The sequence below is a fragment of the Hyperolius riggenbachi genome, chromosome 7 (genome assembly GCF_040937935.1).
Source record: "Hyperolius riggenbachi isolate aHypRig1 chromosome 7, aHypRig1.pri, whole genome shotgun sequence".
NCBI classification, from domain to species: domain Eukaryota; kingdom Metazoa; phylum Chordata; class Amphibia; order Anura; family Hyperoliidae; genus Hyperolius; species Hyperolius riggenbachi.
Window position 1 is genome coordinate 224,577,093 of NC_090652.1, and position 16,648 is coordinate 224,593,740.

The following is a 16,648-nucleotide window of genomic DNA, read 5'->3' on the forward strand; positions in this document are numbered from 1 at the left end:
GCTGCCCATCGGAGAGCAGCGGATCATTGCGGGGCTTAGATCAACGAACGGGAATGGATTTTCCCGTTCATTAATCTCCGGACGAGCGGGCGGCGGCGTGTTTACTAGCGGTGGGCGGCGTGTTTACGAGCAGGAGCGCGGGCAGCGGTGGGAGCGCGCAAAGTACGGATTTCTCCGTCCCTGGGGGTTAAAGGATGGAAAAAGGGACGGAGAAATTGGTACGGGCGGGGGTAGAGTGGTTAAGGTTACTGTAATCTATATGTAAAGATTAAGTGTTTTCTCGAGAACTCAAAAAAGTGGGCATGTGTGGGTGTTGGGGAGGGGGATGGCTTTTAAAATGGAACTGCATTCAATTTAAAAATCGTACAACTCCTTATTGCCTTTTATAGTTAGCTTACCTGCCTTTGACCCTAAAGCAATGCTCACCATAAATCATGAGCACAATATAGTATTTTAAAAGTAGACCTGAAGCAGAAATAAAAATTTTAAATTGGGCATATAGTGTTTAAATTAACTTACCCAATCAACCATCACACTTCTAGTTGTCTTCAGGGTCCCTCCCGTTCCACAGCCTTTTAATATTCAACTGGCTCATCAAATGAATTTGCAGGAGTTGTGCACCATGTATGCCTAGTATAAGGAAGCACTTGTGCACGAAAGAGAGGAAGTGCATGAGTGCTTGCTTTCATTCTGCATGCATGGTAAGGAACCACAGGCATCCCCAGTTTAGAATCACTTGTTCACTAATTGGTGAACTTTTGGGAGGTTGTAGGAAAAAAAGGTTGTGGAGCGGAAGGGACCAGGAAGACAATGGGTAGCATGAGGGGATGGCAGGGGGAAGCGTTCTTGCACCCCATAATTTTAATTTTAGTTTCAGCACACTTTAGGAGTGCTTTAACCCCCTTGGCAGTCTGATTCTTTCCAGATTTTAGGATCTGAAAGTGGTGCAAGCCTGGAGAAAAAAAACAAACAAATAAAATTAAATCACACCGCAGAGAGATCTGTAGCAGCCCCAGACCTCACTCACCTCTCCGGGATCCAGCGCTGCTGTTCTCCCTCCATCCTCTGGGTGGCGCTGTAACCCTATATTGAGATTGCTGACTGTTGTCATGACGACAGACTGCAATCTCACCAGGGGGAAGCAGAGCCTCTGAGGAGAGGAAAAAGAATGGCGGGCGATGTCGGGATCCCCCAGGAGGTGAGTAAAGAAAACCCCTACACGCATGACTCTGCATAGAACTCCTGGCGGCTACCATGAGTTCAGCTCGGGACAACCGCTCCTAGCTTGTTTTTTTCACCCCGAGTTGGACTCGTGATAACCGCTAAGGAGGTTAAACGACAACTGAAGTGAGAAAAATATGGATGCTGCCGTTTTTATTTCCTTTTAAACAAATACCAGTTGCCTGGTATTCATGAAAAAAAGTATCGGGTCATTAGGGGCCAGAAATTGCGCACATCCGGAAGAGGTTAAAAAATGCTTCAGTTTTCTTTTTTTTTTAAAAAAGGGTTACCATTTCTTATGCTTCCTCAGGTGAGTTGTCTAGACAAAGACAAGTAGAGATAGTACATAAAAAAATAATAATCACAACAACCCTTTAAAACCAGGGGTGTCAAACAATCACATAGGGGGTCAAAAATCTAAAACCTAGTACATTGTTCTCCCCAGACTCTTTTAGCCGGGTGCTCTACCTGCCTAATTTTGGTGAGCATCTGGCTGTCATCAGCTCGCCTCCTCCTCCTAGGCTGTAAGCAGAGTCGTGCCAGCCCTTCATACCCATGTCCCGCCACACCCACCTACTTATTCATGCCAGCATTTTGGGGAGTACACTGTAGTCTAAATCCTAGGTTCTTAACATCTGGTACGCGTACCCCAGGAGGTAGTTCTGATGGTTCCAGGGGGTACTCAGGCTTATTATACTTAACCAAGAATAACTAATTTAGAGTCTTAGAAAATGATAAATCTTAAACACAAATTAGTGTTTTAGCTAATTGTAAGCAATAGTAAATAATTGTACATTGCTTAGAACCAATTATGTATTACGATTAAATATATATTTGTCAAGGGGTACGTGTGATAATGTTTACTGTGCTAGGGGGTACTTGGTGAGTACAGGGTTTTAAAAGGGGTACATACCAATAAAATGTTGAGAAACACTGTTCTAAATCACAGGCCAAATAGATTAATAAGATTTAACATTTATTTTACAGTCCCAAACTAGGTGGCATAACTATAGCATACATTTGGGGGTAATTCCTTCCCCTTCTGCAGTGGAGCAGTGTAATATTTACCTGCCTCAGTGCTGCTTCATAAGAAAGGGAACAAGATCAAATGTGGCTTAAGGCAAGATACTAGCACTCACTTCCAGGGCTGTGGAGCCGGTACAAAAATCATCCAACTCCTCAGTTTATGAAACCACCAGCTCTGATTCCAACTCCAGGTACCCAAAAATTGCTCCGACTCCAACTCAACAACAATGCTCACTTCCCCCTTAGTCTTCTTGTTAAAAAAATTTTTTTTTTGGGGGGGGGGGGGGGGGGGGTGTTACCAGCAACAGGGGTCCTAGTTGTTGTTCAAGCTTACTTTGTTTCAAGCAGATACACACTGACACAGGTTTGCTCCTTTGGATGGGAAGAAAGTGTACTGTAATTCTTTAAGGGTAACAATGATGCCCATTTGAAGCTCTGGAGGGCCAGAAAGACTGGCAAGGAAAGCCACATTCGGACCGCGCCTTGTGTTTGACTTCTCACCTATGCTTTAAAACCAACAAACTGCTGAGGTCTGTCTTGAAGAGAATTCTCATCATTGTTAATCTGCAGTACATTTCCAAGCTGCCCAGAAAACTGTACATACCTTCTGGGAGGTTTCTAGTTCTCTTTCTAGGTCTTGTGCTCTTTTGACTGCTTGCTCCATGAGACTGCTGTGGATTTCAGAAAACTGCTGCTGGGCATCATGTAGCTCTTTCCTTCCCAGGCTTTTTTTCTTTAGCACTTTGCTGGCCTTTATTAGTCATGAAGAAATGAAAAAGGTAAATAAAAGATAAATAAGCCAAACTACCAAAGTCTCAAAGCTTTATAAAGAGAAAAATAGGGAATATTGTTGCACTCCTCTTTACAGTAATATTCTAGTACAGTTAGAAAATCTGCTGACATATCAATACTATACAAATCATTTTGCAATGTAAAACCTGCCCAACATGCCTAAAAAGAGATCCCTCTTTGGTCGATATAAGATCAGAGAGGGATGTATTGCTGCCAGTGTTTTACATATAATTTTTTTAAGATTCCAGCATAAAATCTATTAAAAAAAAAAATCAATTACTGCAGCTCCCCCTGGTGTTCCACCTGGAAATACTGCACCCCGAGGCAGCAGCTAAGCTCTCTCACCCACCTCTCCAGCTGGTGTTCTCACTCCCCTTACTGCCATCATCTCTCAGTGCCTGTAGTGACCCACCGGCAGCATGCGCTTGTTCACATACACCGCTGGGTCATGAGGTTACTACAGGCACCAGGAGATGACAGCAGCACAGAGGAGAAAGCGCACCGCCGGAGAGGAGAGTGTCAGAGCAACACACACACACCTCTTTATTCTACAAAGTATCTGCTAATGACAATGCTGGAGACGAAAACATGAGAAAAAGGTGGAGACGCTGAAGAGCCACTTAATTTAGAGGAAGCAGTTCAGTATAACCCCCGCTATCCAGAGCTTAGGCATCCGGCAGTCTGAACCAACTAGCTTGCCTGAGGGGAAAGAATAGGGCGAAACTTTTGTGTTTTGCAGAGCTGCATGCAGAAAAACAACTTACAATACCGTCTGGATGCCATCTTTTACACTTCCTGCAAATTTCCAGCTGCTGCATTGTGTTCATGTTTGGCCTGACCTGCATCTGGTGGTTATAGTGTCATTTTAGGGTCGGTTGCTAGACTGCTCAAGTAACCGGCACACACTCATATCTGTCATGCAATCCCCATCTGTGCCGAATAATTGGGACTTTACTCATTCTTTTACCTAATTTCAAGATGAAATCCATAATACTCACATCTTGAAGCTGCTGCTGGACTGCTTGTATTTGATTGGATAAAGATAAGGCATTTTCTTCCATCTCCTTTCGACTCAGTAATGCCTCCTGCAAATTACTTGACAGCTGTGTTATGATTTCATTTTGATCTTGGACAGCAAACTGAAGTTCCTAAAAATATAATGGTGATCATTGTTAACATCACAAATTTCACCTAACTACAATGATGTTGTGGCTAAGTACTGAGTACAAAACAGAGAGACTAGAGACAGTCAATGAGATACACATTTTTCAAATGTGAATGTACATTAAATGCAGACTGACTGCAGCTTGCATGTAGTAGCATTGCCATGATCATTTTTAGTAGAAATATCAGATGGTAGGTGGACATACAAAACACATACCGTCCTACCATCTTAAAAGTTCAGCAAGCTAGCATGCAATAAGCCACTGCAATGGAATACAATAGCAATCAGCTGCAGGAGTACAACACTTACCTTAATAATTAAGGTGCCCATTAAAAGGACCTCTGTCGCAAAAATTAAATTAAAATGTAAAATATATGTAAACAAACAATTAAGAAGTAGGTTTCTTCCAGAGTAAAATGAGCCATAAATTACTTTTCTCCTATGTTACTGTCACTTACAGTAGGTAGTAGAAATCAGAACTGACAGGTTTTGAACTAGCCCAATAAAGGCCATGCTGAGAACCCCCTATGGAGAGATGGACTAACCCAAAACCTGTCGGTAATGTCAGATTTCTACTACTTGCTGTAAACGCCTGCAACATAGGAGAAAAGTAATTTATGGCTCATTTTACTCAGGAAGAAAAACGTACTTCTTATTTGTATGCGTTTTAAATTTGAAGATTTTAGCGGCAGTTCCTCTTTAAAAGGGTACAATTGTTCCTTCAGGTGCGATCTGTCGACACTTTTTGATCGAATTGTATTAAAAAAAAAAAAAAAAAAAAAAAAAAAAACACGGTGCAGTTTGTGGCACAAATCGTCATGATACAATTCTTTGGTCGATCGGAAAATTAAAAATTGTCGATCCGAAAGTTGGATTTTATGATTGAATCGATATGTTAAACCTTTTTAAAACATTCCATTAATGGGAACAAACGATAATTGCCTTCCGATTAGCTACGATCTTTTGAAAGATCGCATCTGATTAAAAAAAATTGTATCATTAATACGCACCTTAAGACAGATAACAAGCCTGTTGGTGATCTCATTCAATTTTATAAATTCAAATGCAATTGCCCAGAGTACCATTAATCCTAAATCGAAATCGAGCTATTATTTTTACACCGATACTTAGAAATAAACAAAGCCGGTTTTACAGTATACTATGAAAACTTCAACTTCAGTGAATAATCAGGTTATAATGGTCGCTGTACAATTATGGGAATAACTTAATAACTTACCACTTCAAATTATGTTTCAATACGCATAGATTATCTAAAAAAATATAAACATGTCCATCATGGTCCCCTGATGAGTCTTAGGGCTTGTTCACACTTTTTAAAAGCACTATAAAAACGCTTGAGCAATGATCGCTCATGTGAGTGTTCTGAGCGATGAGCTTTCTTTCTAATCACAAACACGGGTGTTGCACCACTTCCTTAGCATTTGCACTTCAATGCAAGGTATAGGAAAATCACTAAGCAATTTCGTGAGCACTTTTGTGAAAAAAACAACATTTAAGAGAACGCAAGGTGGGTTTTATAGAATACCATTAGGACACAGAGGCTGGTTCTGCATACTATCACCAGCCTCTTGTCTCCCCCCTGCGCTCTGCTGTCCCCCATAAATAAAACCGATGTGCTAGTGACATGAACCTTGTCAGTAGCAGGCTGTTTACCTCTGAGTGTCTGTCACTGCCGCTCCCCCCGCCTCCTGTATAGCGCTGCTCCCCGCCTGCATCCCTTCCCTCCCCACTTCCGTAAGCTGGTTGGAGGGAAGGGACGCAAGCGGGGAGCCTGCTGGCGACAAGGTGCATGTCGCTAGCACAGCGGTCTTATTTATGGGGGACAGCAGAGAGCAGGGAGGAGACTGGGGGGGGCACAGTATAGACACTGAGGCTGGTGATAGTATGCAGAACCAGCCTCTGTGTCCTAATAGCATTCTTAAAACCCACCTCGGGTTGCCTTTAAATAAATTCAGTTCCAGGTCAAAGAGTTCACTTCCTGATAGTGTTAAAAAGAGGGATGCTATTCTCTTTATGGTGGCTGCGTGAGCATATGATATGCTCAAAGTTTTGTAGATATGACACTCCACTTCTACTTTCTCTACCCATGCTTTCCATTACAGGCTGGCCCAGCAGTACAGTCACAAGTACTGCAGCACTTTCACGTCAAACCTACCAAGCACCTCTAAGAGATACCTGCTGTCCACGACATGATCTGCCCGGAGCCCCATCAAGGTCAGAATAATTACCACGCACAATCAAACCACGGTATATCGTCATACCGATATACCGCGGCAACCCTACCCATGACTGTATAAGAACAAAGCATTTCAATTGTTCTTATGGGTTGGAATTATGCTCGGAATGCACAAAGAGTTTTTTGGCAGATAGATGGCTAAATAGATCAATTCCAACCGGTCCGATCTGATTTTGATCATTTTTATGAACAATTTTCTCATACAAGTAAATGGAAGTTGATCGGGGGGGGGAAACACACGATCTGCCAGTGAATCTGCCGGAAAACACTAAACATGTATTTACAGCATTAGATATGACATTTTTAGCCTGACAAGTCAGATCATTTTTTTCCATTTTCATCAATGAAAAACTAGAATTAGCAGAAGCCGTAAGGATTGAAATCTAATTTTGTACAAGACTGAAAAGATTATTGAGTAAACGGCAACTCAGCTGACAGCTTGGTGAATCATGCCCTCTGGAATGTGTGATAACTCAGCCACCACTAATTCCATTTCCTGTACATAGGAAGCAAAATACTGTTATGTCAAACTGAAAAGCTTGGCCCTGGTTAGGACATTTCCATTCCTAAGGTTTATGGTAAAGGACTATTTATACTTGATTTAGAGTGAGATCAATTTTACTTGTGACTTTTATTTGGTGTTAGATTACACCTTTAAGGCCGTATGGCTATGCTGCATTCAGTAGGTAACATTGCCACCTGTAAAAGTAGGAAAGGTACATTTTGATTACACTTCTTAGGCTCGGTTCACATTGGTGCAGATGCAGAATGGAAACTGAACGCTCATCCGCCAGGCAGATGTGTTCCGTCTGTTCTACATCCACATTGCACAAAATATTCGATCATTCAGCTTCACTCACCTCGGCCAGTATGCAACCCCACTCGCCTGTCTCACCCCCGCCCAGTCCCTTCAGCAGCCCACAGGCCAGCAGAGGCATTGCTCTCCATAGGCTGCAGCAGGCCGATTCTCCCTAGCAACAGGGAGAATTTCCATTGGTTCAACATGAATAAATGAGAATTCTCCTTGTTGCTGAGGATTCCCATTGGTCTGTTGCAGCCAAATGGAGAATCCCCTGGCCTCCGGGCTGTTCAGAAGGGACCAAGCGGCGGGCAATGGATGGTGGGATACGCATGTATGACGTCATGTTGGCAGCGTGGATGCAGGTGACTAGCCTAATGAGAACGGACAGTGTCAGCATCCGGTCTGGGAAAACGTGCCAAACACAGATTCTGTGTTCCGCGGCACACTGATCCGTGTACGATCCTTGTTTTACGATCCATGGAAGCAGGTCCTATTTTTAACATAGGATCCACTTCCTGCGTTTGAGGAGCTTTAAAAACATCTCACGGATACGTTTTTTAAAGCATGTGTGATCTGACCCTTAGGACTAATCGGACTGAAAATGTAAAATCAAACAAACTGAAAAACCTGTTTAAATGAATCCTCATCCTTAACTGTGGTCTGCAACAATGTAGAGTCTTGAGCATAGCTTTCGGTCTCTTCCAGTTCCACTTTCAGGCTGACACCCGCTTCAGACATTTTGTCCTGGCACTGCGACAAATCCAGCGAGCTGCATGCCAAGCTCACCTTTCCGGAAAAAAAGGGAAAATATGTTATAATCATTCACACAAACCTTTCAGAAATATTTTTTTATTTTTTTATTTAAGTTTTTACCGTTTATGGGTAAGAGATTAAACATAGGTGAACCTTTTACTTCCTCAGCATCGCTAGTGACAGTAAGCACTGGGAATGGCGGTTACATATGCTAGGATTTATTATTTTAACCAGGCCTTAAACACAGCCTCCGAACTAGTGAGAAGCAGAAAAGGTTTTCCTCAGTGAACAGAAGTCACACCCTGGTTGAGTGGATGCATACAAGATGCATACCGGTTATCTCTCAGTGACAATGAGGGCTGGTTCACACTGGGTACTTCGGTAGCATTTTGCTGATCGCCGGTGATCAGCACAGCACTGCTGCTAATGTATCCCTATGGACATTCTCACTGCAATGTTTGTGATTTGTAACAATCTGAAGCACAATGCATGCAGCGCTTTGGGGGAAATTGCGTTGTGATTCTTGTTCTATTGAACAGGAATCTCAATTGCAAAGCGCAGTAAAAATACAAATGCAAAAATGCATTTGAGCTGCAAAATCACAATAAATCGCTCGCTGCGGGGGACCAAAGGATCAGTTTGTCCTGGCGAGGGAACAGGACGTTTGCAGGGGGCTGTTAGAAGCCCCAGGTAAATTAAACCTTTTCTTTTTTTATCATCAGTTAAGGTTGATTAAGGTTTAAGTCTTTAATTTGTCAATGGAAAGTCTGAGTGTCAGAGTAAAGGCAACCAGACCAATTATGGGTAACAAAGTGTCACACTCCAGAAAAAAGCTGAGCCATGCAAATCTAGTTTTCATATTTTAAATACTCTATGTACCGGGTATTACCACTCAAACACGTGAAATACTTTCCAGAGAGAACAGCTACAACCTGCAGTCCAAGCAAAACAAGTTCCTGCCTTAACGGGAACTGCAGAGATTATCAACTGACAGAAAGATGGAGTATTGCTAGCATTTTGTCAGTCTGGAAGGGACCCAACAGGGCTGTTTAATATACTTCCTGAATGCAGTGCTTTTAACAGAGCATTGACATCAGAGGAGAAAAAAAAATGCTGGATCTCCAATTTATATATCATCACTTGCTTATACAGCTAAGCGAAGTACAGCAGAGAACCTGATTCATTTGACAACAAAAAGGTCTCAAGGTTCAGCCGAGTAAGTTTCGGGGAGATTTTATTGTATACAACAGTTAAAACTAAATTGCAAATCTTGTGCCTCAATATTCCTAGGCACACTACAGAAGATCTGAAGAAGAGGTATCTCTATCAGTAGACACAATCTGATATCTTGGAATCCAACTGGGTATGTCTGATAGTTGCTTCTTTAAAATACCATTATTGCAGAAAATGAGGGCTAGTTCACACCAAAAAAAAAGTATTGCTTTTTGTAGCAATTTTCAGTAGCGATTCCTGGCAGGTGCCTAGTGATTTTGGAGCGTTTGTGTGTAGGGATTTTGTAGTTTTCGTGGCAAAACAGGAAGTGCACTTTGAACTGAAATTGAACAACTTTTGGCAAAAAAAGAAAACAAAAAACAAACAAACAAACAAAAAAAACCACACAAATCATTCTGTTCAGCAATTTTTAAAGCGATTTCACAATGGTTCCATACTTTGAATACTACATTGAAGCAGAGTAGTCTCCAAAATTCTGCAGGACCCGCAGGGGGGGGGGGGGGGGGAACACTTCTTTCAGTGTGAACTAGCTCATACAAAACACATTAGCCAATCGCTTTTCAAAACACTGGCACTTACAAAAGTGCTCTCGGTGTGAATCAGCCCTACGGTTACGTTCACATTATAAATCACCAGCGCTATTGCAAGTTCGGTTTGGCCCTAACAATACTCGAACTTACCTTAAGAGTGCGTACAAAATATGAATCCAAATCTTAATCTAGCTTCATGGATAAACGCTGGGGTAAAGAAACCCCAGCTGCTGTGGGTAATACATGTAGGGTGCAAATTTATACAGTGACAGACTTCAACATGTTTCACCCCAAAGGGCTTTGTCAGGAAGTGAACACTGTACAGTGCAATAAATATTACCAATATTCACAACATCTTCAGACGCCAAAATTTTAGCCAAGGTCCAGGCAAACAGACTGATCCACTTCATCCCCTCCCTTATACACGAAGACCAAACCAGCTTTATCCCCGGCAAGTCCACTAAATAAAATATCAGGAAGCTGTTTTCTAATATCCAATTCCCCCATAGCAATGCAGGTTCTAGAGTAATCTTATCTCTCGACACTCACAAGGCATTCGACTTGAATGGCCCTACATGCAAGCAGTCCTAGTGAAAATGGGGTTTGGCGAAAATTTTCAGAAAATGGTTTAAGAGGATCCCAGGGCAAAAATTAGAGTTAATTCTCACATTTCCAAACCCTTTAAAATTAGGAGGGGAACACGGCAGGGGTGCCTCCTTTCATCCGTTTACCCTCGCCATGGAACCCTTGGCGGAGTACATTCGCACATCCACTGCACTGACGGGCCTCAAGCTGAACCGCATGGAGGAACGCATTTCTCTATACACCGAAGATGTTTATTATATCTTGCGGATCCGGACCCCTCTTTTGTAGAGGTTTTCCGTATCTACAATATATTCGGCAAAATATCCGGCCTTCGTGTGAAATGGACTTAATCTGCTTTATTTCCCCTAGATTTTAAGGATAGACAGCAAATAGATCCCGCTTCACAACTAGAGGTAGTCAAATTCTTCAAATACCTAGGAGTCAATGTGACCAGGAACATCAATAGGTACATCCCTGTCAACATCCTACCCGATGGACAACATAGAATCGAAAATCAAATCCTGGGGCAAGCTCCCCTTAAATGTAGCAGGCAGAGTGACAATTCTTACAATGGTAGTCGCCCCCAAACTACTATACGTAATGCAGATGGCCCCTAGCTTTTACTAAAAAAAAAAAAAAAAAAAAAAATGAATATTAGTATTAACAGCTTTATTTGGGGGGTGGGGTGGGGGGGGGGTGGTCAGCACCTAGATTAGCTTTAGCCACGTTAAGGGCTCGTTTCCACTATCGCGAATCTGCATGCGTCCAACGCATGCAGATTCGCACATGTAATGCAAGTGGATGGGCCTGTTTCCACTGTAGCGTTGTTGAGGTGCGTTTTTTTCAGCGGTAAAAAAAACGCACAAAAGAGCCAACGAATTCGCCTGCAAGTGGAATGCATGCGAATCGCCGCTAATGTATTTAATAGTAAAAACGCATGCGTTTGTTACATGCGTTTTTACCCGCGATTTCGCGTGCGATTTCGCACCTTTTTCAATTTTATTTTGCCCTGGCAGTGTCATGGTTAATTTCGAAATCGCACGTAAAAAACGCATGTGGAAACGCATCCGCATGCGTTTTTACAAGCGTCGGAATGCCGGCGAAATCGCGTCGCAACAGTGGAAACAAGCCCTAAGACTCCCAACAGAGTTAGGTGGCCTAGCTTTGCCAAACTTCTACCTATATTACTTAGCAGCACAGCTTACTTATATACAACACTGGATGAGCTCAGAACAGGCTTGACGCCTCTCTAAATCTGGAAGCAGACATAGCCACCTCATACGAGGCTCTAAGCAATGTAATCTATAGAGGGGTAGCGCCCCCGCACAGAAGGTACACTTCTTAACAACTCATCTGTTAAAATATATAAAGTAGCTACTAAAGTATTCCCAAAAATTGATAATGCAGTCTCTCCCAGTACCCCCTTATGGGTCAATCCCTGCTTGCCGGAACTTTACAAATTCGATAATGTCCAATTCTGGTTTAGACATAGAATTAAGTACATCACATTTACACGGGTGGAGCTCTTAAATCCTTTGTACGTCTCAGAAGCGAGTGCAGTCTTCCGCGCAGTTCGCTTTTCCAATATTTCCAACTCAGAGACGCGGTACAGGTCCAATGGGGCACTTCTGGTGTTCGGATTGAACCCTCGGAGCTGGAGCTTCTGATTCTTCAAAGACACCTCCAAACAGATCTCTAGATACTATTCTATCTTGTCCACCAAATGTGGCTTCCAAAGGTATGAGGCTGCTAAACTTAAATGGTAGTCAGATGTTTACATTTTCACGGAAGCTGATTGGGGGGGAATTCGAAATGTATTATATGTCCTCTGTTATTAGTGCGCAGGATAAATAAATACAGCTTAAGTGGTTCCATCAGGCATATTATACTCCACTCAGGTTAGCAAAAATGGGCTCTAACATTAGCTTGGTGTACTTCAAGTGCGGTCACCCGAATGCTAATTTCATACATTGCATCTGGGAATGTGTTGATATTCAGGCATTCTGGAGCTCAATAGCTTCTCTCCTAGCAAAGGTCCTTGGCCGGCCGGTGGAGATCTCCTTGAAAGCTATGATGCTTAGCATTATTGATAACGCTATATGTAGCAAGCATAAGAAGAAGTTCCTGCGCATTGTCTTTTATTATGCTAGAAAGTGTATTATGCTGTAATGGAAACAACCCAACACCCCCCAGCTTGCTGATCTAAAAAAAAATTGGTTAATCTTAACCCTCCACTGTACAATCTAATTTATCAGATTAGAGGTCAGATTGGGAAATTTGATAAAGTGTGGGGAGCTTGGGTGGAAGCTAATGATAAAGTAATAACAGATCTAGACATTAATGTCAGTGTATCAGAAGCCTATAATGTATAAAAGTTGTCTATCTACTGATCAATTTTAGAGCAAGTTTTACCCGGGCATCAACTGTTCTGCGGTCTGTTATCATTTAAGACCATGTCATCTTGTCAAGTATTTACGCTTTATAAGTGTGGGGGGATTGGGGGGGGGGGGGGGTTATTTTAGGTTTGTGTTTATATGCAAAAAAATCAATAAAAATTAATCTTTTAAAAAAAAAAATATTTCCAACATCCCCCCCACCAACAATCCCAGCCACATCAGCCTAAGTCAGAGCTCTGTGACAGAGTCTGTGTCACTGTGTATATTTGCACCCAATATGTATTTCTCACAGCATAGTTTAAACAACCTAGCAGCACGATTTTTGTGTCCACGTTACAGGGATTGCCACACCTTGGCCATATCTGCCTAAACAGTTGTGTTACGGTTCTTTCTCCTACACGTGTGTGAGGTGGCTACACCCCTCTCGGGTTACGGATATACAGGGAGGTGGCAGATCAGCAAGGACCTATATACACACACACGGATTATTTTGTACCACCTGTTTGACTGATATAGTTAGGTTTTTACTACCATTGTTATTGGGAATAAAGTATGGGTTTACTCTTTTTAGTACCACTTCAGGGTTGTCTGTAGACCACATTTTAAAAGTCATTTTCCCTGGTACATTATTCGGGAATAGTTTGCTAATCTTTAAATATGCAGTATTTCAATGTACCATCCAGCTGCTAGAGGAGCATAATATAAAAACTAATAAGCGTACTGTTATACCACAAGTTGTACAATATTTCTGATTATGAAGTTCATATGTTAATATTATATAAGCAGTGTAATCATTTCCACGTCGCTATAGCAATATGTACAGTATGTAAATCAATATGTGCTCTCTAACGATAAGTGAATCCCCCCCCCCCCCCCCCCAAAAAAAAAGCAAAATATTTGGCTATGGTTGTAATAGACTCACAAACCACACTACATGCAAATATAAATAGAAACAAAGAAAATCTAGATTTACAAAAATATGTGAAAATGTGAGAAGCAAATGCCGGTACTTCTGCAACAATACGAAATAAAGATCATTATTTAGGCTACAGCTATTTAATGAACCTAAAAATGTAAACGAGAAAAAGAATAGTTACATTTTGTTACGTTAGAACCATCACTAAGAAATAACCGTGAGGGAATCACTACCTCAGATGACACGTGGCCCGCGTCAGACTCCAGAAACTTCTCAATACATTCAGCTTCGATTAGCGAGTTCTCCTCCGGCGGAACATTCTGGTGAACAATCTCACCCTTCCTCTTCTGCGTCTTTTTCTGCTCCTTAGAGTTTTGCCCTTTTGTTTTTTGCTGTCTGAAGTGAGCAAGCTGCAGAGGAAAATAAAGGACAGATAGAGGGACAGGTAGGTGAGGAACAGGTAGCAGGGCCACAAAACAGGCGATGCCATCGTCAGCACGAAAACAGGCGTGCATTGAGGCAAAAATCAGACAGAAGCCCCAAGTACTTTTCTAACAGTAAAATGCTCATAAAAATCAACGCATTCAGCAGGCTGGGGGGAATAGAAAAAGAACAGCTTCCATAAAAAAATATATATATAACACAAATTGGCTGTTTAAAAAAAGTTAATAAAAATTAAAAGTCAAGTTAGAGGACTAGAACAAAAAAGTCAATTTAAATGATAATGCCACAAAAGAAACATCAGGCGATGACAACCATCTCACTATGTTTGAGTAAGATAATCAGCTTCGGAAGGATTAGAGATTTACACGTACAGCTACTTAACACTGCAATACCCATACCATAATGGATGCACACAAGTTCTAATAGATTTTGTTCATCACTCTCTGGCCTGACCATGAAGATAATAAAACTAGCAAACTTCGTTCTTCAAACACACATCTACGTTAAGCACACCAGAACTAAGTGGGATATGGAAGCTGCCATATTTCTTTTTAAAAAAATGCAAATTGCCTGGCTGTCAGGGATGCGATTAAGACACTGCTGCAACAAAAAAATATCAGCTGAACTGCCAGGCAACTAATATTGTTTAAAAGGAAATAAATATGGCAGCCTCCATATTCCGCTTACTTCAGTTAATCTTTAAAAAAATCAAGACCTTTTTTTTTAAGGAAACACACACACACACCATTTATTTGTACATGGGGTTTTCCCCAGCGCCCCTCAGGCCATTGGCTCTCTCGCCATCCTCCTGGGGCGCACAGGTATATCTTCCATTTGCTGCCACGTACTGCACATGCGCGGCCTGGCATGGCCAATTGACAGTGACTGGAAGATTTAGCCGGGCAGCAAGCAGAAGATCGAGGCAGCCCGTGAGGATGGCGAGGGAGCCAATAGCCTGAAGGGGGTTGGAGGAAGCCCCAGGTATGTATAAAAGGTTTTCTTTTTTCATCTCAGGTACACTTAAAAAAACACATCTTAAAAACGAAAGATTTGATACTTACCTGGGGCTTCCTTCCACCCCATACACACGTCTGAGAAAACGCCGACCTACTGCGGTCTGCCGATCAGCCCCGGTAACTTGCTCAGTCGGGTCCAGTCTGTGTCTTCTGCACATGCGCAGACCTCCCGTGCATGCATAGTAGACCCAGACTAAAGCGACTGAGCAAGTTACCAGGGCTGATCGCGGCTGAAAGGCAGACCGCGAGACGAAAGCGTGGGACTCAGATGTGTTTATGAGGCAGGAGGAAGCCCCGGGTAAGTATCACATTTTTCATTTTTAAAATCTCTGGTTTACTTTAAACGTACCTGAGATGGGCTAATCGGATGTATTTATACTTGCCTGGGTCTTATTCCAGCCCTATGAAGTCTGTGGGGTCCCTCGGCGTCCTCTCCGCTCACTGACTATTCCTCCTAGTAATCTGGCCAGTTGTTTGCTGCTGCGCATGAGCGCCCCTGCTACACTCCCGTGCCCGGGATTGTTCTGCACCTGCACAGTAGTAGAACACTCCAGGCTGCGGGAGCGTAACAGGGGTGCATACGTGGCCGAAGTACCTGATATGAGCAAAGCAAAAAAGGATTTAAACTTACATTAGGCTTCTTCCAAACCCAGCTGAACAAACAAATCACATGCTTCTCCTTGAGTTCTCCTAGACATGACCATCACTACTGTCAGCCTCAAAGTCTGCAAATCTGCTGAGTCACAGCCTACTGCCCATACATGGTCCAGTGAAGCACTCAACCCCCGATCACACTCCCGTAGCGTTCTGCACATGAGAAGTCTGTAAAGAATGTATCTGTGATCTTTGCTGTGCATCAACCGTGCATGCTCAGTGGCCCCCAACCCAACTGGATGGTAGACTTCAAAAGGAGAACAGCAGATCAGCCCAGGACGACAGTGAAGGAGCTGATGGACTACAGGGGCTAGAGAAAGCCCCAGGTAAGTATGAATCCTTTTGATTTCTTCATCTTAGGTTTACTTTTAAGAGGAACTTTACTGAATATAAAACAATGACTAAAATTGCATATTTTTGTAGATTATGTCGCTTAGTTGATGTTTGCCCATTGTAAAAAAAAAAAAAAAAAAAAAAAAAAAAAAAAAAAAAAAACACCAAACTTTCCTCTTCCTGATTTACATTCTTAAAATTTATCACAGGTGGCGGTATCTTAAAAAGTGTACCCGAGGCGATATGTGACAAAATGAGATACATATGTGTATGTACAGTACAAAACATTAACCACTTCCCGACCGCCGTATAGACAATTGGCGGCCGGGAAGTGGACCCCGCAAGGACCGCTGTATTGACAAATGGCGGCGGTCCTTTTACGGGCATGGGCGGCGCGATCGCGTCATTCGTGACGCGATCGGCCGCCGGGGACTGGCTCCGCCCACCTCGCGCTGTAACCCGCCGGCCGTTCGGAAGCGCCGGCGAGTTACTAGCACCCGGATCGCCGCATACAAAGTGTATAAT

At 42.5% G+C, this 16,648-nt stretch overlaps 2 protein-coding genes across 5 annotated transcripts in view; one reads left to right on the forward strand and one right to left on the reverse strand.

Annotated features, from left to right (window-relative positions):
• Nucleotides 1-16,648, forward strand: part of PRMT2 (protein arginine methyltransferase 2) — a 486,423-nt gene that overhangs the window by 438,917 nt on the left and 30,858 nt on the right. The window lies entirely within an intron of this gene.
• Nucleotides 1-16,648, reverse strand: part of PCNT (pericentrin) — a 168,027-nt gene that overhangs the window by 144,873 nt on the left and 6,506 nt on the right. For 3 of the 4 annotated variants that reach the window (XM_068245315.1, XM_068245317.1, XM_068245314.1), the window contains exons 2-5: nt 13,910-14,086; nt 7,891-8,049; nt 4,038-4,187; nt 2,852-2,998 (exon numbers count right to left, since the gene is read on the reverse strand). In XM_068245315.1, the coding sequence (XP_068101416.1) occupies nt 2,852-2,998; nt 4,038-4,187; nt 7,891-8,049; nt 13,910-14,086 (633 nt within the window). The remainder of the gene's footprint in view (nt 1-2,851; nt 2,999-4,037; nt 4,188-7,890; nt 8,050-13,909; nt 14,087-16,648) is intronic. The other variant, XM_068245316.1, reaches the window with a different exon arrangement.